The sequence below is a fragment of the Nyctereutes procyonoides genome, unplaced genomic scaffold (assembly GCF_905146905.1).
Source record: "Nyctereutes procyonoides isolate TBG_1078 unplaced genomic scaffold, NYPRO_anot_genome, whole genome shotgun sequence".
Taxonomy (NCBI): Eukaryota; Metazoa; Chordata; class Mammalia; order Carnivora; family Canidae; genus Nyctereutes; species Nyctereutes procyonoides.
Genome location: NW_026575044.1, coordinates 10340001 through 10366433, shown reverse-complemented (window position 1 = coordinate 10366433; position 26433 = coordinate 10340001). Strand labels below are relative to the sequence as shown.

At 38.6% G+C, this 26433-nt stretch overlaps 2 protein-coding genes across 8 annotated transcripts in view; both read left to right on the top strand.

Moving 5' to 3' along the window:
* AHCTF1 (AT-hook containing transcription factor 1) overlaps window positions 1–7913 on the top strand; it is a 77646-nt gene extending 69733 nt beyond the window's left edge. For all 7 annotated transcript variants that reach the window (XM_055324275.1, XM_055324274.1, XM_055324278.1 and 4 more), the window contains 3 exons: window positions 3948–4081; window positions 5291–5373; window positions 6170–7913. In XM_055324275.1, the coding sequence (XP_055180250.1) occupies window positions 3948–4081; window positions 5291–5373; window positions 6170–6359 (407 nt within the window). In that variant the 3' untranslated portion in view covers window positions 6360–7913. The remainder of the gene's footprint in view (window positions 1–3947; window positions 4082–5290; window positions 5374–6169) is intronic.
* LOC129508961 (kinesin-like protein KIF28) overlaps window positions 7610–26433 on the top strand; it is a 68815-nt gene continuing 49991 nt past the window's right edge. Inside the window, exons 1-2 of the mRNA XM_055324282.1 lie at window positions 7610–7678; window positions 14438–14632. Of these exons, the coding sequence (XP_055180257.1) occupies window positions 7610–7678; window positions 14438–14632 (264 nt within the window). The remainder of the gene's footprint in view (window positions 7679–14437; window positions 14633–26433) is intronic.

Genomic DNA, 26433 nt, shown 5'->3' with positions numbered 1-26433 from the left:
CCCCACAGAGCTGACATGACTCCCCCGAGGGTAAAGTTATCTTAGTCTTTATCTGTGCTATTAGGATTTGTGGGAGGGGGGTCTTTCAGGGAATCGAGCAGTAAGAGAGTCTAAAGGTGATGATGAAGGAAATGTTGACACTGGTGTAGCTGAACAGAACCTATTAGGGTTGGTCGTTCTTTGCAGATGTGCTAAAAATGACTAGGTGAACAAAATGTAGTTGTTTGCTTAAGGTTGAACATTTGAATTTCAGCAAGCAGCTCAGGGACTTTATAAGAAAAGTTAGGTGACTTTGTTGTATTGACTTAAGCCTTTCAAAACTATTGCATGTACTTATTTTTTTTTTCTTTGTTCATGAAAGACACAGAGGGAAAAACACTGTAGGACTGTGTAGGACTCGATCCCAGAATTGCAGGACCACACCCTGAGCCAAAGGCAGACACTGAACCACTGAGCCACCGAGGCATCCCTAAAAAAATTTTTTTAAATCTTTTATTTGAGAGAGAATGAGAAGGAGCAGGAGCAGAGGGAGAGGGAGAAGCAGACTCCCTGCTGAGCAGACAGCCTGACTTGGGGCTCAGTCCCAGGACCCTGAGATCATGACTGGAGCCAAAGGCAGATGCTTCAGCCACTGAGCCCCCCAGGAGACCCTATTATGTGTACTTTTAAATGCATCAGTGAACATCCTATAGAGTTAGTTGCCTTGTGACTTGAGGGCCACAAGAAAAGCTGCAAGAAAATCTGCAAACTGAAAATGTTCTGTATTTAGCATTCACTCTGCAAACACCTTTTTAAGTGTGTTACTTATGCAGTCATTCGTTTCAGTTACATAGCCCAAGCCCAGGAAAGGAGGGGTCATCAAATTGATCATTTGTTTTACAAAAAAAATTTGTAGTTGCAGGAGGTCTATCTCCCCCTCCCCACCCCTCCATCCTGGTTTTTTAAAAAATAGATCTTTGATGTGGGATTTGGTGGTGCTGTATGATTCAGCTTTTCACAATGTGAGGAAAGGGAGGTCATGCCCATACTTGGAGCAGAATGCAGTGATGGAAATGCGGAATGCGTGCGATTTTAGCTCACTTGACTAAGCTGTTAGATCAGATATATTTTAAATCAAATGCAGCACAGGTAGCAGAAGGTCATTGACACAGTTCTTTTATATTCTCCTTGTGACTTAGAAAGTATAGCAAACACAGAAATTGTGTGTTATTTTGGAGTAGATAGCAAACGTCTTAGTAATTCTGATCTTTGTCATCTTGACATACTTGTGACCTCTGTGCCCATGAACTACTGCTCGTTTCTGTAATAAAATACATGCTAGCCATAGAAAATTTGAAATTCAGTGTATATCTAGTCAGCTGAAGGACCCATAAGCAGTACTCACAGATTTGTTCCATTTGCATGTGTAGTTTTTTTAAAAATCCAACAAACCAGTTTGTGAATCAGTAGATACCTATTCTGCTGTGTCTCCCCCCCTCCATGAGCATTTTCAGATACTCTTAAATCCTCTTCAAAAACCAGGTGTTCATGATTTTGTTTGGTTACTTACCCACAGATAGGGTTCTTGGGTGGCAGTGCATCTGGCTGATGGGCCACAGCTGCTCATACGTTCTTCTGTCAGCTATTTGGATTGTTTGCAGATTTTCTAGTATTAAAAACAGGTATCTTCTCCCATCAGAAGGGATGAGGATGAGAAATTGGGGACTGAGATCTCTCATTTCTGCCACTTAGTAGCTGGGCAGCAAGTCATTTAACTTTTCTGAATCTGGTGTTCTCATTTTTAGGATGAAGGGGACAGGGCCTGTCCTGCAGCATTCTCATAACAAAGTGGTCACCACCATACCCAGCCTTCTCTGTTCTTTCACCCTCTGGTTACAGCTTCCACACTCTTCCTATGCCTCTGGCCCATGTGCCCATTTAAGCTGTATTCTTAAAGTTCTTTTGGCAGGGGGTGGAGGGCTTGGGGGGGGGCAGCAGGGTTGTCAGAAGTACAGAGAAAGGGGCACAGAGATACTGTATGACCAGAAGGCAGCCAAACATCCGTCTTAGAGTTTAGTTAGAGGTGTTTTCCTGGTCAAGAGAATGTCACACTTGACATATCCCTGGATCTCATCTAATTTCTGTCACTATAGCAGCAGATACTTAAGAAGGCTATGCTGTGCCTGAGGCTAAACTGGGGTGGATGTTAAGTCAGCAGTGAGGTGTGGGTACTCTTCTATAGTGAGGGGAGGTTGCAGTTCCTGAGCACACATGTCACCCAGCACGAGTGGGTGAGCCCACCTGCTGGCTGCTGAGTCCGGCTCTTCACCAGTTCATCCCTGTTTTTTTTTTTAATTTTTAATTTTTTAGATTTTTATTTATTTACCTATGAGAGACAGAGAGAGAGGCAGAGACACAGGCAGAGGGAGAAGCAGGCTCCATTGCAGGGAGCCTGACGTGGGACTTGATTGCGGGCTGAAGGTGGTGCTAAAACCGCTGAGCCACGCGGGCTGCCCACATCCCCGGTTTTGAAGCTAGTGCTTTGGAACTCTGGAAGCCTAGCCATCAAAAATTACCCTCAGGAGACGTAGAGAGGAGGATGGGGAATTAACCTGCCAAGAAGTATCCTAAAGTCTCACCTGGCTCAGTGAAGCCAGTGGAAGAAACAGTGGAGGCTGAGCATGTTTGCACTGATAGTGGGTGTTTTTATTTCCTTATTTATTTCTTTGATACGTAGGGGAAACTGTAGGTGAACATGGGCTGGTCTTTGAAAAGCCAGAGCAGCTGTTGCTGTAGGTCACCTAGAAAGAGGAAAAACAATGTTTTAATTTCCTGGAGAGAACCTAGATACATTTCTTTATGACACTAAAAGGGGAAGATTTCCACCAGCACCCCCAACTATTTCTGTGTCTGCCCCTTATCAACTGGCAGCAGAGATGAGTTTTAGATCTGATCTCACCTCGAGTGTTTCTTAAGAATCCTGTGCTCTAAAAGCAGAATTTGATGTCTCACAGAAGTTTTGATTGTCCTGGTGGGTGAAATAACAGCTCAACTAGACTGAGAATTTATTTCATGACTGTAAATTCTTGAAATAGTAACCTCATAACAAATGCAGACATCTATAAAACGCTTACTGTGTGTCACCCAATGCTGTTCAGATCCTCTGATCTTCATGGTAACTCTATAGGTACTATTATTAATCCCACTTTATAGAAACTGAGGCACAAAGGCGTTTAACTAATTTGCCCAATCCAAAAGCTGGGATTTAACCTGTGGTGGACGGTTTCAGCTGCCACTGTCATAAGTACATTGCTACTTGCTGTTAGTATGGAGACCCCATGGCAAAAACAAACTCTGAGATAAAGCCTGTGTATATTTTGAATCAGTTCTTAATTAAGCCATTTTTATTTATCTATGGAATATTCTCCTGTCAGCCTGTTCTTCTATGCTAATTACTTTTTCTGCTTGCTTTTTTCCCTTTATGATGTGAACTTTTCTGTTGTTCTTTGACCCGAATAACTAGCTCAGAATGAGCTGGAAGGAAAAAACTTGAGTCTTCTTTGAAAATAATTTTGTAAATAAAAACCTTGCTTCTGGAACAGGAGGGATTATGAAGCAAACTAGCTCAGCTTCTATATATAAGATTGATGCTTTCCTTCCCGAGAGTGTTTGAAGAGCAGTAAGATTAAAACTAGTGAGATGATAAAATTCTGAGTCTTTTTGTATTTTATTTATATAATGTAGCACTGTTTAGTCTGGAGCATTAAATGTTCCTGGACATTGGGTTTGCCATGTGGTTACTCTCACCCTGGCATGGCTGCCACAGGATGCCAGTGTCTCCCCATGTCTTCCTGACATGTGTCATTTGTTCCAAACTTTTCAAAAAAAAAAAAAAAGATACTGAGGTATATATAGATGAATATGGATACAGTGTGTGCTATTTTATTTTTCTCCCTGCCTTTCTTTAGGGAAAAAAATAGAGGCTCCAGCCCAGCTGCAAGAATTAGTTTCAGATTTATCTTCTCGGTTTGTCTTCTCACCTCCTGCTTTAAGGACCAGGCAGAAAACCACATCTAACACATCCAGAGCTGGAGATGAACTGGTAAGAAACGGATTTTATCTGCATGCTTATTTAAACATGTTCTTTGTTTAGGCAGTGTTTCCAAAGTAAATCTGTTTTCGAAGTGCAGACATTTATACCAAAAGCCCCTGATCCCCTTGTCTGTGCTTCTAGGGACCCTCCCCTTTGGACATATCTGCGATATGTCACTGATGGTGTGTTCCTGGAAGTTACAGTTTCTTTTTTTTTTTTTTTAAGATTTATTTTTATTTATTTTTTATGATAGACATAGAGAGAGGCAGAGACACAGGCAGAGGGAGAAGCAGGCTCCATGCCGGGAGCCTGATACGGGACTCAATCCCAGGTCTCCAGGATCTTGCCCTGGGCCAAAGGCAGGCGCGAAACCGCTGAGCCACCCAGTAATCCCCGAAGTTGCAGTTTCGATTACCCAAAGGGGAAAGGCTTTTAACCTTTAGTGTCTCATCAGAATGGTCTAAAACAGATCTATGTAAAACAGAGGTTCCTGACTCTCCAGGATGTCACATACAGACCGTATCACCCGATTGCACGTAACCTTAAAATAAAAACAGTTCAGGGATTGAGAAGAAGACCCTGGTTTTTAACAAGATTCATTCATAAGATTTCTTAAAGTGTCTGCTGTGTGCTGGTTACTCTGCAGGGGCAAAGAGATGACTTGGTCAGATACTTTGCCTTTCAGGAGTTCAATTTAATTGAAAAACTGGAAACACACCTAATTACTTCACAGTATGAAAAGAATCAGTTATGCACAAATAACCCTATAGACAGAAGATAAAGCAAACAGGCATCCCTGGAAGAGAAGACAGTGGATTGCAGAGGCCAGAGGCCTGGCAGTGGGTGGGGGTAGGGTGGAGGTTGCTTACACACCGGTAAATAGCCATGTGCACATTCAAGGAAGTACAAAATAAATTGTAGGGAGGAAAACTAGTCTCTGGTGGTCTTGATGAAAGATGAAGAGAACCCGGATTTGGACAGAAGCAAGGACACATAACACGTGAAAAATACATGCCTTGGAGATGAACTGGGTGTGTGGGGACAGGGATAGAGAGCACACCTAAAATGACTGGAGTCTCTGCTAAAGATGAAAGGGACCTGTTAGGTCTGAGTTCAGTAGCCCTGTTTGGCTGTATTCCTTGACTTGGGATAGAACTAATTCTACTTAGGTTTCAAGTATTCCCTTATAATTTATCTTTTAAATTTTTTAACCCATAGGAAGATGATGCTCCATCAGTAGAAAGTGTGGGAAGGCCAGAAGTGAAAGCAACCAGGACTGCAAAGACGAGACAGGCAAGCAAGTACGCCCTTTTTTATGCCTAATTTTTGTCCATTTTGTTTCATAGATTGGATTTGAGAAGAGTCTTAGAGAAATTAAGCTCTTTAGAAAAAGGTGATTCTTAGGGGCATTTATGCACAGTGGTTCCTGGAGATGGCTGGATCTCACCACAGAAGGCAGGTCTCTCCACACAGCAGTGAAAGCCCATCCATCTTTTTTAAGGAAGGGTCGTCGGGGTACTTCTGTGCACAGTGGATTAGGGGGAGGGCAGTGAGATGTTTCACCCTCAGCTTAATAAAGGTAGATAACTATTAATAAAAAATAATTATAAAAAAATAATTATAAACTTAAAATCTTACATTTATTCATGGGGAAATTTCTCTAGGTATATTCTTAGCCGTGGTTGAATTTCATAAAAAGTACAAAGTAAATCCACTTGAGCTTACTTTAAAAACTGAATGAGACTTTGGTCTGTAATTAATAACACTGTTTCCATGGCATTTGGCTTTATTTATACGTAGGAAACTTTAATATCATGAAAGTAGACACACTCACTGATCACTAGTGTGTGAGTTGCTGTTTCTCACACACATCACAGGCCTGCTGGCTCTCTTGGCACCAATGTCATGTGAAGACTTTATTCAGCTTCCAGTTAGCTTATATGACCAAAAACAATGCTAAAACCAAAGCACCAGGAGAGGCTGCTGCTCCTAAATGGCCTTTTTCTTAATTTAATTGCGAAGTGGATTCTAGTTTATATCATAATATGTTTATTCTTACTCGAATTGTTTTTGTTTTGTTTTGTTTTTTGTTTTCAGAATCAAAGAAGAAGGTAACTGGTCACCTCCTCCTGTGAAAATCCGGCTGATTTCTCCCTTGCCAAGCCCGATTGACGAAGTCCAGAGCAAACCTAAAAGAGCAACAGCAGCACCAGGAAGAGCTCCAGGAAGGGGCAGGAAGAAGCTGTCCTCCTTTCCAAAGCAAGTTTTACGCAGAAAAATGCTCTAATTTTTTTTTCAACTTTTTAATGAACACCAATTTGTAAAATCATCAGAATTGTGTGGATTATTAAAAATCGTTAATTTGGAACAAAATAATTTGTATAAATTACTGTAAATTTTTGTAAACAAAAGGTCTTCAATAAGTAAAATAACTCCGTAAGGAGTGTGATTCTTTTAGTCTGGGCAGTTTTTCTATTTTATATTAAGACTTCATACATTTATATAATATGTAAATATGGCTTACTACTGGAATGTTAAATAAAGTGTATACTTCACAGTAGTTTGTGTCTGTTAGCTTTTTGAGAAGGGATTTCTGTTTTAATAATGATTTTATAATGCAAGTAAGCATTGGTCCCATTTTCTTTCGCTACAGTTAAAGGTATTCAGCCTTAAAATGAGGATGACTGAAGAACTGTTGATGTTTTTTTTTAAATTGCTATTTTATAATTTATGCACTTTGCTCCTATGATTGAGATTTCTAATCATAAAATGTATATATATATATATTTTTGCCTGTTACTATGTTGAAATCAAATAATGGGCATGTAATTCTGCCGCTTTTTTTAGTTATAACAGATTTTGTATATTCTACCTCAAATGAGTAATTTTCCAAGTAATGCATTGGTTAAATACAATGTTGGCATTTCTTATTCAGCAAGCTTAAAGGCTCTTTACCTTTAAAGTCTCTGAGTTCCTCAGAGACTAATCATCCAGGTTAGATTGACCGGTTCACTGCTCACTAGCCATTTCTTTAGGAAGGTCTAAGAAGGTAGGGAAATGTCAAATCTGCGTCATGGCTACTAGGTGCACCTTGTGCGTGCCTCGTAACCATAGAATGAGAAATCTGAACAAATTTTATAATATTCTTGCTGTAAAAGAGCTTCCTATTAAACCTCAGAAATCCTTAATATTCAGGTTTGAAAACTGACACATTTTCATAAGACCTCAGGCACAGACTACTGAGGATGGGGGAAGCATATGAGGCAGGGAAGGAAAAGAAAAATAAGACGTTGTGTGAGTACGACTGGTGCAGTTAAGTGATGCTTGATGACAGCCTGTAAAACTCATCAATAAGTAAGTGTTGTAAAATAATTTATAACCAGTAATGGATAGTGTGTAATGAATGGACCATTAATAATTGATTGTCTCAAAACAAACTGCTTGTGTTGGCTAAGCTTGTAATGTTTTCGAGTGAAGCAGAAGCACTGTGCTTTCCACCTTATTTTTCTACCAAATAAACACCACAAGTGATGGGAAATGCCGACGACGCCGCTGCCAGGTATCGACACTGTGAGAGTAGCGGTACGGGTGCGGCCGTTCAGTCAGGTCAGTGATGGTGAAAGCTCCACCACCTTGTTGGAACTTTGACCGGGACTTGCATTTTCTTCATTTTCCAATGATAGTTACCAAACGTGTATTCAAGCTGCTTGTCACTGATGGAATTATTGAACTTATTTAAATGAACTTGTTAAACGAGTAACTTAAAGATCTCTGCATAATTAGTAAACACGTAACCTCATTCCTTTGCACAAGTAGCTCAATAAAAACATTGATGAGAGAAGCGTACTGTCAAGTTAATAATTTCTTAAACCAGTGCGGGTTGATGAATGGAGATACGTGCTATTTTTAAGAAGTGTACTTCCACTCCCAACTACTCATTCAACTGTGTTGCTACAACACCATAGGATAAAATAGAGATCACGCTTGTTCTGGAACCTTGTAGTAATCTCTGATTATCCATGCATTAGTTAAAAATTTTAAGATAATTCTGAACAATTGACCCAGTCAGCAAACTTCCGACTGCTATGCATCAAACACTGTGCTGCAGATAGGTTACAAAGCAGCTGTCAGTCTTATCATGTAAGTGGTGGCAGCACGTACCACAGTGGTAAGGCAAATAGTCTGGGCCCCCAGAGATGGATCAGTTCTAGTCAATTCTACCTGGCTAGGTCATGAAGACTCTGCAGAGGGAGGCATTTCAGATGACCCAAGGGGCAAGTAAGGTTTGAACAAAAATATGCTAGATAGAACAATGTCCAAGGGCATACTGGTCAGTGACCAGTGTTGAGTGGCATACGATGAACGTAATGGGGACCACGTATCAGGTCTGGTTTCCCACTTGGAGATTGTTCAACCTGACGCTTTTTCTCCATCGGTTTTTAAGATTATGTTGCATGTTTTCAGTTGGTGTCAGTGATTTCCTGTGCCCTGGCATTTATCTGCATGGCAGGAAATGCTTCAGCAGCCCAGCAGGTATAGTACTGGATAGCTTTATGTGCGTAACCAGACAACCTCAAGTGTCGCAGCTCATCAGGGCTTAGGCTCCTGATCAAACCAGGAGCCCAAGAACTGTGAGGAGTTTAATGTTTCAACCAAGAAAAAGGAGGAAATAAAACAATTTTGTAATCAAACACGTCAATACGCTGAAAGTACTTGTTCCAGGGGTATTTTTCACTGGCCTTTACTACTGTGGCAGCAACTATAAGTTTTACAGTATGGGGGGAGCAAGTAGGCACTCAGTTAATTACATGGCTTTTAGGTCCCCTCATCAAAAAGATTGCATTTGATTGTATCCCACCCACACCGTTGGCTAGCCTATAGCAAGGAGGAGAGCAGACCTGAGGGTGAACAGTTAGGGATCACCCCTGGACAACTGGAGCACCTCCAGGTGGCCTGGACTCTTAATCTCTGACTTCCTAGCTTTATATCCTCATTGTGAGGTCAGAGCACCAACTTGGTGAGACTCTGATAAGAGGAAGCACTTTCTCAGAAGCCTTTGAAGCACAATCTGAGGTCAGATGAACTTGGGTTTCTCACTCACCCACTGTGTGACTCTGAAGAAGGTGCTAAACTCTCTGAGCCTTGGTTCCTTACGTGCAAAGCGGAGATGTTGAACTCTGCAGGCTTACCGGTTCTAAAACCTACGTGAAATAACGTGCAAATCAACACACTGCCTTGATGAATAAAGGAGTCTTGATGGTAGCCACTATAATTTTTTCTTGAGAGAGAGAGAGACCATATGTGGGGGGAGAAGGGGCTGGTGGCAAAGAGAGTCACACAGACTACAGGGAGTGCAGAGCTTGATCTCACAACAGCAAGATCACGACCTGAGCCAAAACCAAGAGTCGGATGCCCAACCGAGTCACCCAGGTGCCCCTGCTATAATTTTTTGTGAATGGTTTTATTGAGATAGTTCACATACTATATAGTTCCCTCGCTTAAAGTGTACCATCCAATACTTTTTAGTAGATTCACAGATTTGTGCCATTTTCACCAATTTCAGAACTAAAATTTTCATCACCTCAAGAATCTGCCAGTTAGCTTGACCATCCTTATCCCTTTAGTTCTAAGCAACTGGTAATCTAACCTTAGTCTGTACGTATTTGCCTGTTCTGTACAGGTCAGGTGAATGGAGTTGGTCTTGTGACTTAGCATAATGGTTTCAAGGTCTGTCCATGTTGTAACATGGATCAAAATTTCATTTCTTTGTGGACTGGATCATACCCCATTGTGTGGACATGCACATTTTGTTTAATCCATTCTTCAGTGGATGTTTGAGTTGTGTTGGCTTTCTCCACAGCCTTATTTTGGTTTCTGCAGGAAATAATGCTACTATAAACATTCACGTGTAAGTTTTTGTGTGGATGCATCTTTTTATTTCTTTTGGTTTTATACCCAGGCATGGAATTGCTGAGTCATGGAGTAGTAATTTCAGGAACTGACAGATTTTTCCAAAGCCAGCTGTACCAGGGGTATACCCGACCAGCCCGTGTATGAGGATTCCACTTTCTTCAGTCCAACCCAGTTACCAGTCTGTATTATAGCCATTCTAGGTGTGAAGTGATGTCCTGTGGTTTTGAATTGCAGTTCCCTGATGATGAAGAATGTCAAGTATCTTCATATTATTGTCCATTAGCGTATCCTCTTTGAATGTCTATCTAGATCTCTTACTCATTTTTAAGTTGGGTTATCTTTTTACATTGAGCTGTTCTGGATAGATACAATTCCTTATTAGATAACATGCAAATTTTCTCATTCTGTGGGTATTTTCTTGATGGTGTCTTTTTTTTTATTTTTTATTTTTTTTTTGTTTTATTTATTTATGATAGGCACACAGTGAGAGAGAGAGAGGCAGGCTCCATACACCTGGAGCCCGACGTGGGACTCGATCCCGGGTCTCCAGGATCGCGCCCTGGGCCAAAGGCAGGCGCCAAACCGCTGCGCCACCCAGGGATCCCTGATGGTGTCTTTTAAAGCACAAAGTTTTTAATTTTGATGAAGTCTTTTTTTAAATTTTAACTCGTGCTTTGGTGTCCTTAGACTCCTTTGCCCAATCCAAGGTCACAAATATTTACTTCTACGTTTTCTTTTGTACTAATAGCTCTTACGTTTAGGTCTTTGGTCCATTTTGTGTTAATTTTTGTGTATAAAATGAAGTAAGACTCCAAGTTCAATTTTTTTGCATGTAGCTGTCAAGTTTTCCCAGGACCACTTCTTTCCCCATTTTCATAGCCTTGTTGAAAATCAGTTGGCCACAGAGGCCTAGGATGATTTCTAGACTCTCAATTTCATTATATTAATCTGTATGTCTGTTGTGCCAGTATTACACTACTGCCTTAGTCACTGTTTGGTTAGTACTAAGTTGAGAAATTGGGAATTGTGAATCCTGCTTTGTTCTTTTTCAAGACTGTTTTGGCTGTTCTGGGTGTCTTCCAGTTCCATTTAATTTTACAATTAGCTTATCAATTTCTACACAGAATCAGGTGGGATTCTGATAGAGATTTCACTGAATCTGTACATCAATTTGGAGAGTGTTATCTTCTTAGCAATGCTAAGTCTGATCTATGAGCATGGGGTGTTTTCCCAATTTTTAAATCATCTTTAGTTTCATTCAACAATGTCTTGTAGTATTCAGAAGATATGTTTTGTACTTCTTTTGTTAACTATTCCTAAGTGTTTTGTTCCTTTTGATACTATTAGACATGGAACTTTTCCATTTCATTTTCAGATTGTTCCTTTCAAGTGTATGTAATTGATTTTTGTGTGTTGATCTTATGTTTTACAACCTTACTGAACTCCTTTATTAGTTCTAATAGTTTTTTTAGAGAATTCCTTAGGATTTTCTATAAATCCTGTCCTCTGCAAAGAGATAATTTTATTTATTCCTTTCCTATGCAGATACCTTTAATTTCTTTTTTCCTGCCTATTTGCCCTAGATCCTCCAATACAATATTGAATAGAAGTGTTAAAAGTAGAAATCCTTGTCTTCTACTTGATCTTAGCATGTAACATTCAGTCTTGACCATTAATTATTTGGATACCGATGGTGGGTCTTTCATAGATGCTCTTTACCAGAAGAATTCCATTTCTTAATTCCTGGAGTGTTTTTATCATGAAAGGGTGTTAGATTTTGCTAAATGCATTTTCTACATCTATTGAGATGGTACGTGATTTTTGGTTTTCATTCTATTGATCTATTTCATGAAGTCATTACCTTAAAGTTGCCAGAGATTTGCTTTAATCAAGTATAGTAAGGTGACAGACATAGAAACAACTGCCTTAACGTTCTCAAGAAAATGGAGCATGCCACACAGAGGAAGTATCAAGGTCAGGCAAATGACAGAAGGAGCATAGCCCACAGCCTTATTTTGGTTTCTGCAGGAAGGAATGGGCAGGCATAATGGGGAAGTTTGAGTAAGTTTAGGATTATATAGTTTGAGTAATTTCAATGGACTCTGGGCTAGAGTCCATAGAGAGGTAGTCTCTAGTCAGGTACCTGGCCCTGGGTGATTTAGGGCATGGGAAATATTGGCTTGATGTATGAGAGTTTGGTATGGACTTTGGATTGGTTGGTTTACATGAAAGGCAAGTTGCTTACTATCTCTAGGAATCTATTAGCCCTGGAGGGGCAGTTTTTTTAGGCCCCAGGATGTCAATGCATTATCAAATATAGAAAATAAAAAACATTAATACAATCATTTTCAGATGTTAAATCAACCTTATAACCTTGGATAAATCACATTTGGCATGACATATAATTCTTTTTACATGTTGCTGGATTTGGTTTGCTAATAATTTATTGAGGATTCTTGCATTGATACTCATAAGGGAAATTGATCTGTATTTCCATTTTCTTGTAATGTTTTTGCCTGGATTTGGTATAGAGGTAACATTGCCTTCATAAAAGTAGGTTTGGGAAGTATTCCCTCTTCTATTTTTTGGAAGAGTTTATGAAGAATTGATATTCTAAAGTTTTGGTAGGAATTCAAACCAGCATTCAAACCATCTAGGCTTTTTTTCTTTTTCTTTCTACTTCAATCTCTTGTTATAGGTGTATTCAGATTGTCTGTTTCTGGAGTCAGTTTCAGGAGTTCTGTGTTTAAGAATTTGCCCATTTAAATTATCTAACTTGTTGGTACCCAGTGGTTCATAGTATCCATTATAATCCTTTATTTCTTTAATCATGGTTTCCTTCAGTTCCTTATGTTTATAATGCTTCCTATAAGGACACTGCTGAGAAGTCTGGCATCTGGTCATCACTGGTCACTGTCATTTTCCCAGTGAATAGGGAAATTCCTGTTTCTTTGCAGCCTCCTCATTTTTCAACAGAAACTAGACACTTTAGGTAATACAGTATAGCAAATCTGGAAACTGATTCGCCCACCCCTGTGTAGTTTATTATTGTTACTTGGTTATTTGTTTAGTGACTGGTTGGATTATTGCAGTGAAGTCCATCCCCCCACCTCTGGAGGGCACAGCTTTGGGTATGCCCTGTCACCCTGGGTAACACTGGTTTGGATAGGGCTCATTCCTCTCTTGACCACGCGAAGCTGTTCTATTCTGCTGATTGATGACTGACTGCTCTGTTTCCAACAATGTCCTAGAGGCATAAATTACTCTTAACTAATGTGATCATAATCTGGTTCCTTTAAAAGGAACTGTTTCAGTGATTGATATTTTTTTTTCTCCAGGTGGGTTTGTCCCAGCTGTGTTATTTCCCAGCACCTGCTCCCCCTCCTCTGCCCCACAACCTCTGCAAACTAGAGAGACTGTAATTTAATCTAACAACAACCCTCCTCCCAGTTGCCTTTCATCACAATTTCTGTTCTTGAGTGTGCCCCTAGGATCAAGCTTCTCTGAAAGAGCAAATGATATCAGTTTTCTGGAGAAGACATTAGTTGCTATCCCCCCCAGACAGGTTGTCTAAAGCTGATCTCTGGATTTGGGAGTGGAGACAATGGCAAGCTGCTCCCTGTTTTAGAAGCCCAGCACTTGAATGTGAAACAGCAGCTGGAGATCCTCCCAGCTTACCTGTCCTGGCGTGGACTCCCCAGCTCGGAGGTGGGGGCAAGGACAGCCAGCACCCTAGTATTCTCAGCATGTTGCGTCCAAAGTAGAGCCTCCATTGCATGCATGGGCATTGGTTAGAAGAAGGAATGCTACCTCTCACCAAGTCTCTCCCAGGACTTAGCCTTGGCAACAGGCAGATGGGAGTGGGATATGAAATCTGATAACCTGCCCCTGCCAAGGAAAAAAACCCTCCAGCTGGAATATCTGGGGATATTCCTTGTGGTATTGGCTCCAGGAGTCTGGGGTAGAGTCTCCACCTAGCTGAGCTGTCAGGGGAGACAAAGGGAATGGTCTTGCTTCAAATACCAGACGCAACTTTCTTAACAATTGTGGTACGTTTCCTTGAATAGATACTTTGTCATCGGTTGTCTGCCCTGAGGACCATTTCCAGTGTCTTGAAATGGCTGTTTTTCCTTATCTTTTTTTCATGAATAATTTTCACCAGTTTCACTGGAGATAAAAAGGGAAGCTCTTGGTTGCTATAGTTATTATTATTAGCCTAGCTGGGTCTTACGCTATTTTCAGAAAAGTATTATCACTAGAGACAAGCCTTTCAGAAATTCTGAGGAAGTTTAAGAGCTGCTGCTTATCGTAACGGCTGCTAAGAATAACAGAGAATAAAATGAATGGTGAGTGCCTGGCTCAATTTCTTATGAGATATGTATAAAGACTTGCAAAAACAATTCAAATGACAAAACTACAATGACTGACTGTGAATTTGTAATTTGACTATAGAGAGAGAAGAATTCTGGGAGCAAATGTGTGATTTCCATGCATTCCAGGACTACCACCACCATACAAGACCCTAAGAATCCAGAACACAGGAAGACATTTACTTTTGACCTGGCATATTGGTCTCACGATGGATTTCAGAAGGATAAAGATGGCGTGTTTATTTCAGCTGATCCTAGCAGTCAATTTGCAAGCCAGGTAAATTGCTTTAAAGCACAACTTCAAAGGAAGGTGGTTGGGTTTTTTTGTTTGTTTTTTAATGAAATGTAACAGTAGAACAGTGTAATTTTTTTAATGCAAGCATGCTATGATATATACTTCCATTTGAGAGTTTGATTTTAAATTTATTCCTTTTTCATGTTAAACATGAGGTCCAAAAGGGCAGCTATTGTGTAAATAATTTTTAGGAACTCAAATCAATTGATTTCCCAGTGTATTGACATAGTTTGAAAAAGAAATGTCAGTTTAGTCAATTATATTTTGCCTGTTTGAAATAAGCAAAATTTGTGATGTGCTCAGCATTTGAGAAGTCTTGTTTTAAGTATTTATCACGTGCCGTGTATTATTCCATCTTAAAGTTGCCCACAAATTGGTACAGAGTGACAGGCAAATAAGTTCATTCAGAAATGTTACATGTTCTGGGATAAGAATATGGGATACAATGGGGTACAAATGGAGAGGAGGTCATTTCAATCTGGACAAAGCTCATTGAGTTTCTTGGATCTGGGTGTGTATAGTTTTGATCAAATTTGAAAAAATTTCAACTATCATTTTTTTCAAACATCTTCCCTCACCACCAATCAATTGTGGGGAAATGGGATTATGAAGCACTCAATCTAAAATATAGCAGGGGAAATATAAAATGGAGATAGAAAAAAAGTAGGATACAAATAGGAAGATGATAGGCTTAATGCCAGCCATATCACAGTTATTATAGCAGATGTAAATAAATGTGCCAACTAAAAGTCAGAAATTATCAGATTTGATATGAAAAGTGGGATCCTACTGTATCTCTCTATAGGAACCCAATTTAAATATGGACACTACCATATAAATGCTATGAAAGAAAACTATAGAGGACATATTTACATCACATAAAGTAGGCCTCAGAACAAGAAACATTCTGTAATGATAATTCATTGAGGAAATATACCATCCTAAAAAGGTATGTATGTAATATTAGAACTTCAAAGTACGTGAAGCAGAAACCGCTAGAAATTGAGGGAGGAACAGACAAATCTATAACTGTCATTAGTGATTTCATTGCTCCTCTCTGAGTAATGGATAGAACAAATAACCAAAAATCAGTAATAAATTGAAGACCAGATCAACACCATCAGCCTAACTGACCACTGTGTCAGAGAACACTTGGTGCTATCCTCCACCCAACCACAGTACTACACATTCTTTCATGTGAACACAAAACCTCCATTACAATAAACCATATTCCAGGTCATAAAACTACTCTCAATAATGTAAGATAACTGAAATAATACAGAATATGTTCTCAGGCCACCAAACTAGAAAGAAATAAGAGATATTAGGAAAATCCACAAATAATTAGAAAATAATCCATAGGCCAAGGAATAAACCACAAGCAAAATTAGCAAGTACTTTGAATAAGAAATTTAGAGGCACTGGATGGAACCTACTGGATGGTTCAGTAGGTTAAGTGTCTATCTTTGGTTTGTGTCATGATCTCAGAATCCTGGGATTGATCCCCACCTCAGGCTCCCCGCTCAATGGGGAGTCTGCTTCTCCCTCTCCCTCTGCTCCTCCCCCCACCATGTTTCTCTCTCTCTCTCTCTCTCTCAAATAAATAAATATTTTTAAAAGAAAAATTTTAAGCTTTATCAAAATTTGTGGGACATAACTAAAGGAAGGCTTAGAGCAATTATATAGCATTGTTATTAGAGAAGCACAATCTCAAGTCAACATTCTAGTCTTCCATCTAATAATTTAGAAAAAGAAGAGCAAATTAAACACAAAGCAAGCAGAGGAAGAAATAAGGACAATAATTAATACAAAACAATAAAATAATAAGAAAATGGATGAAACTCAAAGCTAATCCTTTCAAAATATCAATGAAATTGAACTTCTGGCCAAACCAGTCATCAGTACCAAGATGAGAAATGAAAGAGAATCATCAAGGCAGATTTTATAGACATTTAAAAAAGAGGAGAATATTATGAAAAACTTATTGCCAATACATTCAACAAGTTAGATGAAATGACACAAGCTACTGAAGTTCACACAAAAACAGATAATTCAAGTAGCCCTAAAAAAATTGAATTTATATTTAAAAACCTCCTTAGAAAAAAACTCTAGGCCCAGATGCCTTTGCTATGAATTCTACCAAAGGAAGAAATAATAAGAATTCTTAAAAAAAAAAAAAAAGAAATCTTAGACCTGACAGAAGAAAATTCATTTTTTTGAGGCCAGTATTACACCAAAACCAGCCAAAGATTACAAAAACACTACAGACCAATATCCATCATGAGACACAAAAATTAACAACATTTCAGCAAATAGAATCCAACAATATCCATACATTTTTTTTAATCCATACATTTTTTTTAAGACTTTATGTATGGGGTGCCTGGGTGATTTTGTCCAGTTAGATGTCTGCCTTTGGCTCAGGTCATGATCTCAGGGTCCTGGGATTGAGGCACTGAGCAGGGAGCCTACTTCTCCCTCTCCCTCTGCTCCTCCTTCTGCTTGTGCTCTCTCTGTGTGTCAAATAAATAAATAAAATATTTTTTAAGTCTCATTTAGTATTTTCTTAGATTATATTTCTATCAAATAGGACTTTTCCTGGGAATGTACGATTGGTTTAATATTTGAGTATCAATGTAATTCGTCATATGATCAGAATGGGGGGAGCATATATGGTCAGATGCAGAAAAAACATTTTACAAAATTCAATACCCAATCAAAATTAAAACTCTCAGCAAAATTAAAATAGGAGGAAACTTCCTGGAAATAAACCTTCCCTGAAGCACATAGGTAACATCCTATTTGATAGTGAAGCACTGAATGTGTTTCCCCTAAGACTGGGGACAAGGCAAGAGGTAAACAGCATTTACTGCAAGTCCTGGCCAGGGCAAGAAGATAATGAATAGAAGATGAATGATATGCAGATTAAAAAAGGAATAAGTAAAACTATTTTTAGATGACATCATTACCTATGTAAAAAAAAAACCCTAAGAAATCATCAACAACAAAAAGGCTACTATAGTTCATAGTTGTGTTTAGCAAAGTCAATATACAAAAATCAATAGTATTTTCAATATTAGCAGTGAACAACTGGAAAGTGAAATTGTAAAATATTTGCAATAATACTAAAAACATGAAATACTTTAAGAATAAATCTAACAAAATACATGCAAAAGCTATCCACTATAAAACATTACCGAAAGGAAGACATAAATGCATTAGAAGTTTCAATATTATTAAGAATTCAAATTGATGATTGATTGATTCAAAGCAATTCAACCAGAATCCCAGGAGTTTTTTTAAACAATTGATAAATTATTTCAATAATTTACATGAGATTGTTAAAGACCTAGAATAGCCAAATTATTTTTTAAAGATTTTAGTCATTCATTCATTCATTCATTCATTCATCCATTCATTTTTTTGGGGGTGGGCAAACAGAAGGAGAGGGACAAACTCCACACACTGAGTACAGAGCCCAATGTGAGGCTCTATCCCACAACCCTGAGATCATGACTCAAGCCAAAATCAAGAGTCAGAGACTCAACTGACTGAGCCACCCAGGTGCCCTGATAGCCAAAATTATTTTGAAAGACCCTGAAACCTGAAGAACTTAAAACCCACTAGAGAGCTTCAGTAGTCAAGACAGAATGGTATTGGTTAAAAGATAGAAATATAGATCAATGGAATAGAATAAAGTATTCAAAAATAGATCCTCATATATTGTCATTCTTTTTGTGATGGTGCTGTAATGGGTTGAATAGTGTTTCCCCAAAATCTGTATCTACTCAATACCTTAGAATGTAACCTTAAGTGGAAATAAGATATTGGCAGAAGTGATTAGGTAAGAATTAGGCCATACTAGATTAGAGTGGGCTTAAAATCTAATTTTGGGGTGCAGCCCGGGTGGCTCAGCGGTTTAGCACCTGCCTTCAACCCAGGGCCTGATCCTGGAGACCCAGGATCAAGTCCCGCATTGAGACCTGCATGGAGCCTGCTTCTCCCTCTGCCTCTCCCTGTGTCTCTCATGAATAAATAAATAAAATCTTTTTTAAAAAATCTGATTTTTGTAAGATAAGGGAAATCTGGACATACACACAGGGAGAATGCCATGTGATTATGAAGGTAGAGATTGGAATTATATGGTAATGAGCCAAGGAATGCCAAGGAATGCTGGGAGTCACCAGAAGCTGGGAAGAGTTAAGGAAGGATTCTTCCCTAGATCCTTCAGACAGCATGGCCTTGCCAGCACCTTGATTTTGGACTTTCAGCCTTCGGAATCAAGAAAATAATTTTCTTTTGTTTTTAGTCACCCATTTTGTGGCAATTTGCTATGGCAACCCTAGCAAACTAATAGAGGTGACATTGTTCTTCAAAATTAAAGCCTTTCAACAAATGATATCAGACATCCATGTGGAAAAGTATGGCCTTTCATCTTTTCCTCATACCATATAAAAATGGACTCAGAATGGAACATAGACCCAACAGAGCTAAAATTATAAAACCTCTAAAAGAAAGGAGAAAGTTTCTGTGGTATCAGATTTGAAAGATATCTTAGGTAGGACACAAACCTTAAAAAATATTTATGTTTTAAGTTCAATTGTAATAAAAGAAAATAATAAATGAGACTGGTGAAAAAACAAACTTTTGCTCTTTACAGCATCCCAACAATAGCATGAAAAGGCTAGCCACAAAGAAAGAAAATATTTATAAAACAGATAAATTACCAAAATATTTAATGAATTCCTACAACTTAATATTAAAAAAGAAAAACAAGTCAGGGGCACCTGGGTGGCTCAGTGGTTGAGTGTCTGTCTTAGGCTCAGGGTGTGATCCTGGGGTCCTAGATGGAGTCCCACATTGGGCTCCCCCCCACAGGGAGCCTGCTTCTCCCTCTGCCTGTGTCTCTGCCTCTATCTCTCTATGTCTCTCACTAATAAATAATATTTTTTTAAAAAAAGAAAAGTGAATTTTTTTAAGGGAAAAGATTTGATCAGAGGCTTCATTAAAGTATATGTGAAAAACCAATGAAAAAGTATCAGACTTTTTCAGTTAGGGAAATGCAAGTTAACACCAAAATGAAATACTACTACACGTCAATAAGAATGACAAAAATTAAAAATTGACAATATGAAGTATTGCTATACACGTGGACCAATTGGAACTCTAATATAGTACTTAGGGCATTGTAAAAATGTTGAGTTATCTTGGAAAATAAGCATGTTCTTCAAAAGTTATGCATACACTTGACCATATAATCCAGCAATTCTGAGAGAAACAAACATATGCCCTAACAAACAACCATCTGCAAGTGTCTTTCGCAACTTTATATATAATAGTCCCAAACTAGAAACTCACACTGAGAAAGAGGGGCAGAGGCACGTTGGGGAAACAAGCCTCAGGTACAGAAACCTTCAGATAAGAAGGATATCACAGGTACAGAAGTTCTCCCCAATGATTGAAAGGATGGAGTTCCACAGTGGGCATCCCTAGCCCTGGAGACCTGAATGGCAAGAATGAGCCCCCATAACACCTGGCTTTGAAAATCAGCAGGCCTTAACTCTGGGAGAGCCTGAGGGTTATAAGAAACTGAGGTTCCCCTCTTAAAGATCCAGCACACCATAGAACACAATTTGAGACCCTGCACAGAAGCAGTAGTTTGAAAAGCACTATATGTGAAGGTTTATTGACTAGTTTTATATGATGTGTTAGACGGTCAGGGATCTGTAGGAATGTTAGCCAACAGCCATCCCTAGACCACCTGGTTCTGCCAACCAGAGAAGGTTGTGCTACTGGGCCCTGCAGGACATCCTATACATAAAGCCACTATTTTCAAGACCAGGTGACATAACTGACTACGTAATAAACAAAAAGGAACACAAAGGGTAAGACAAATGGGGACATACATATATATGTTTCAAATGAAAGAATGAGTTAAAACCTCAGGAAAAAACTTAAATGAAATGGTGATAAGCAATACACCTGATAAAGAGTTCAACGTATTGTTCCTCAGATGCTCACCAAACTCAGGAGAATGGATGAACACAGGGAGAATGTCAAAAAAGAGACAGAAAATATCTTTTAAAACCAATTAGAGCTGAAGAGAAGAATACAATAGCAAATGAAACAGATATTAGGAGGGATCAACAGATCAGAGGATGCAGAAGATCCTTTCCACCACCCAGTTGAACAGCAATTATAACAAAAAAAAAGAATTTTAAATATGAGCATAGGTTGTGAGACCTCTGGGACAACATTCAGCATACTAACATTTGCATTATTGGGGTCCCAGAAAGAGAAGAGAGAGAGGAAGGGGCAAAAAAGTTATTTGAAGAAATAATAGCTAAAACTTCCCTAATCCCTGGGAAGAAAACAGACATCCAGGTCTAGGAAGCGTAGAGAGCCCCAAACAAGATGAACCCAAGGAGGCTCATACCAAGGCATTTAATTATTAAAATATCAAAAATTAATGATAATCTAAAGAAGAGCAAGAAGAAAGCAAAATGTTTTATACAAAGGAAACCCCAAAATGCTATCAGTTTATTTTTCAGCAGAAACTGCAAGCCAGAAGTGAGTGGCATGATGATGCCAGAAAGGAAAAACCCTACAACCAAGAATTTTATACCTGGCAAGATTATTATTTAGAACTGGAGAGAGAGTTTTCCAGACAAAAATTAAAAATGAAAAAGTTGATCAGCACTTAACCAGCCTTATAAGAAATGTTAAAAGGATTCTTTAACTGGAAAAGAAAACACCATAAATAGAAGAAATTAATAAAAGGGAAAATTTTCACTGGCAAAGGCAAATATATAATAAATGTAGTAGATCAATTACTTATAATAAAGCCAGTATAAAAGTTAAAAAATAAAAATAGGGCACCTGGTGGCTCAGTTGGTTAAGCACCTGCCTTTAGCTCAGGTCACGATTCCAGGGTCTTGGGATCAAGTCCTGTGTTGAGCTCCCTGCTCTGTGGGGGGGTCTGCTGCTACCTCTCCCTCTGCCCCTCCCCCTGATTGTACTCTCTCTCTCTCTCTCTCTCTCTCAGATAAATAAATAAATAAATAATCAATCTTTAAAAAGGTAAAAAAAAGTAGTAAAGTAATTTATATTTTAAGAAATGAGTTAAGGAAAACACAAAACTTAAAAAATGTGAAATATGGGGATGCCTGGGTGGCTCAGCAGTTGAGCGTCTACCTTTGGCTCAGGGCGTAAGTCCCCGAGTCCCAGAATCAAATCCCACAACGGGCTTCCTGCATGGAGCCTACTTTTCCCTCTGCCTATGTCTCTGCCTCTCTCTCTCTCTCTCTCTCTCTCTCTCTGTGTGTGTGTGTGTGTCTTTCATGAATAAATAAATAAAACTTTTTAAAAATATGAAATAGGATGTCATGTACATAAAACATGGAGAGGGAGTAAAATTGAGAGCTTTCAGAATGTGCTTAAACATAAGCAATCATCTCTTTAATATAGACTGCTATATACATCAAATATTACATGTGATTCTCATGTAACCACAAACCCAAATCCTATGATAGATACACAAAAAATAAAGAGAAAGAAATCCAAGCACAATGCTAAAGGAAGTTATCAAATCACAAGAAAAGAACAAGAAAGGAACAGAGAAGAATTAGAAAACAATGTCTGAATAACAAGAAGTGCATACCAATCAATAATTACTTTAAATGTAAATGGACTAAATACTCCAATCAAAAGACACATGATGTAACTAGATGGGTGAAAAAAATGAGACCCATGTATATGCTGCCTACAAGGGACTCCACTGTAGATCCAAAGACACCTATAGATGGAAAGCACAAAGATGGAAAAAATATTCTAGGTGAATGGAAGTGGGGGGGAAATAAAGCTAGAGTAACAGTAGTTCTATCAAACAAAATAGACTTTATTTTTTCTTAAGATTTATTTATTTGAGAGAGAGAGAGAACATGCAAGCAGGGAAGGAGCAGAGGGAGAGAGAAAATCCTCAAGTCCCCACTGAGCACAGAGCCCTACTTGGTGTTCCATCCCAGCACTCTGAGATTATGACCTGAGCTGAAATCAAGAGTCAGATGCTCAACTGACTGAGCCACCCAGGCACCCCAGACAAAATAGACTTTAAAACAAATACTGTAAGAAGAGACAAAGAAGGCACTATATAATGATAAAGTAAACAGTCCAACAAGAGGATATAACAATTGTAAATCTCTATGCACCCAATATAGGAGCACCTAACTATATAAAGCCAATATTAAGAGACATAAAGGGAGAAACTGACAGTAATGCAATTATAGAAGGGGACGTTAACACCCCAATTATGTCAGTAGACAGATCATTCAGACAGAAAATCAACAAGGAAAGTGTGGCTTTGAATGACGCATAACAAGAGGGACTTAACAGCTATATTCAGAACATTTCATCTTAAAGAAGCAGAATACGCATTCTTCTCAAGCATACATGGGACATTCTCCAGGATAGATTTCATGTTAGCCCACAAAACAAACCTCAAGAAACTTAAGAAGTTTGAAATCATAGCAAGCATCTTTTCTGACCACAATGGTATGAAACCAGAAATCAATTACAAGAATAAAACTGGAAAAAACATAAACAGGTGGATGCTAAACAACATGTTACTAAACAGCCAATGGACCAACATCAGAGAGGAAATAAAAAAATACATGGAGACAAATGAAAATGGAAACACAAAGGGTCAAAATCTTTGGGATGCGGCAAAAGCAATTCTAAGAGGGAAGATTATAGTGACACAGGCCTAAGTCAAGGAACAAGAAAAATATTAAATAAACAACCTAACCTTACTCCTAAAGGAACTAGAAAAAGAACAAACAAAAGCCAAATTTAGTAGAAGGAAGGAAATAATAAAGATCAGAGGCAAAATAAATGAAATAAAGACTTAAAAAATAGAAAATGTCTGTGCAACTAAGAGCTGGTTCTTTGAAAAGATAGACAAATTAATAGATCTTTAGCCAGACTCATCAGGAAGAAGGAGAGAGCTCAAATATGTAAAATCAGAAAGACGGAAGTTACAACAGACATCAGAGAAATACAAAGAATTACAGGAGACTATTACAAGAAATTGCAAGCCAACAAATTGGACAACCTATAAGAAATGAATATATCTGTAGAAACACAACCTTCCAGACTGAATCAGAAAGAAAAAATCGGAACAGACTGACCACTGGTAACAAAAGTGAATTGGTAATTAAAGAACTCCCAACAAAGGAAAAGTACACAACCAAATGGCTTCCCAGGTGAATTCTACCAAATATTTAAAGAAGAGTTAATATCCATTCTTCTCAAATTATAAATACACAAAGATCAAAAGCACAGAGTATAGAGCCGGAAATAAACCCACGCTTAAATGGTCAGTTCATCTATGACAAAGGAGGCAAGACTATACAATAGGGGAAAACACAATCTCTTCAGTAAATGGCACTGAGAAACTGACAATTACATGAAAAAGAATGAAAGTGAACCATTTTCTTACACTATACAGAAAAATTAAGTTGAAATGGGTTACAGACCTAAAAGTGATAACTGAATCTATAGAAATCCTAAAAGAAAACATAGGCAGTAAACTCTGAGATAATGGTCTTAGCAATATTTTTATGGATTTGTGACCTCAGACAAGGGAAACCAAGGCAAAACAATTAGAACTACATCAAACTAAAAAGCTTTTGCATAGCAAAGGAAATAATCAAGAACATAGAAAGGCAACCTACCTAGATCAGTGGAACAGAATAGGGAGCCCAGAAATAAACCCATGTGTATATGGTCAATAATCTATGACAAAGGAGCCACAAATAGGCAATGGGGAAAGGATCATGTTTTCAGTAAATGGTGTTGGGGAAACTGAACAACCACATGAAATGTGACAAATGAAACTGGACCCCAACCTCAACCACTCACAAAAATTAACTTGAAATGTATTAAAAACCTGAACATAATGGCTGAAACCATAAAAGTTCTAGAAACAAACAAAGGTGGTAAGCTTCCACATATCGGTCTCAATAATGATGTTTTGGATTTGACACCAAAACCAAAAGTAAATAAGTAGGACTATATCAAAACAAAAAACTTCTGCACATAAAGGAAATCATCAACAAAATGAAATGGAAACATATGAAATAGAGAATGTTTGCACATCATGTATCTCGTAAGAGGTTAATATCTAAAATAGATGAAGAACTCATACAAGTCAATAGCAAACAAACAAACAAAAGCAAAAAATCAAAAACCAAACCCAAGTGCAGCCCGGGTGGCTCAGCGGTTTAGCGCCGCCTTCAGCCCAAGGCGTGATCCTGGGGTCCTGGGATTGAGTCCCACATCAGACTCCCTGCTTGGAGCCTGCTTCTCCCTCTGCCTTTGTCTCTGCCTCTCTCTCTCTCTCTCTCTCTCTCTCTCTCTCTCTCTCTCTCTCTCTCCCTCTCATGAATAAATAAATAAAATCTTAAAAAAAAAACCCAAAGCAAACACACACACAAAAATCCAATGAGCCAATGGGCAGAGGAACTGAATAGGCAGTTTTTCCAAAGATATGCAAATAGCCAATAGCTATATGTAAAGGCACTCAACATCAGTCATCACCAGTGAAATGCAAACCAAAACCACAATGAGACATCCCCTCACACAAGTTAGAATGACTTTTATCAAAAAGACTAATTCTGGTGATCATTTCACAATGTATACAAATATCAAATCATTATGTTTTTCACCTGAACCTAATATAATATTGTATGCCAATTACATTTCATTTTTTAAAAAAGATTTATCTATTTTAGAGAGACAGCTTGAGCATGCATGCATGAGTGGGGGGAGGGGCAGAGGGAGAGAATCTCAAGCAGACTCCCCACTGAGCATGGAGGTCCATGACCCGTGAGCTCATGACCTGAGCTGAAACCAAGAGCCAAAACTTTAACCAACTGAGCCACCCAGATGCCCCACATCCCGATTATTTAAAAGATAGTTTTAACACACAGCAAGAGGGAATTTTTCTGGGATTAGTATGGTCCCAATGTTTTCAGAAACTACTGGTCAAACTACATTTTTGGCCTAAAGCTCCCCTAACCCTTGTAAGTGTAATAATTTTTACTCCTTTCTTATGAGAAATGAACTGTATGAGAATATTGTTTACTGTCTGAAATCATACTATGTTAGTATGTGCATCTTTCCCAGGAGTAAAAATTATATAAATTATACAAATATATCTATTACCAGGGCCGCTGGGTGACTTGGTCAGTTAAGTGTCTGCCTTCAGCTCAGGTCATGATCTCAGGGTCCTGAGATTGAGTCCCATGACCCTGCTTCTCATTCTCCCTCTGCTGCTCCTCCTGCTTATGCTCTCTCTCTTTCTTTCAAATAAATAAGTAAATAAAATCTTTTTTAAAATGTTCACATTGCAATGGAGGGATTGTGTAAAGCTTACTTACTATTTTATTGATATTAGAGATCAGAGAAGAATGTACTCAGATAAGAGAATATTGCTGGCTGTGGCCATGGCCCAGATTCTAAAACAGCCAGACCACATCCCTTCTTTCAAGCAGTTGTGGGCACAGGCATCTGTGTCTCCTACTTAAAAAGGCAGGGGTGGAGGTGAACATGTATGTGTGCATGTTGTAGAAATGTTCCAGAACCACTGGGTCTTGTGGCTGGAAAAAAAAAAAAAACAGTTTACCAGCAGAGGACTACAACTACTGTGGGCATTTTGTGATGTTATTGCTTGGAGTCAAGAACAATGAGAAAGTAGAAGAAGACGCTTTGGTCTCTATCCCCTG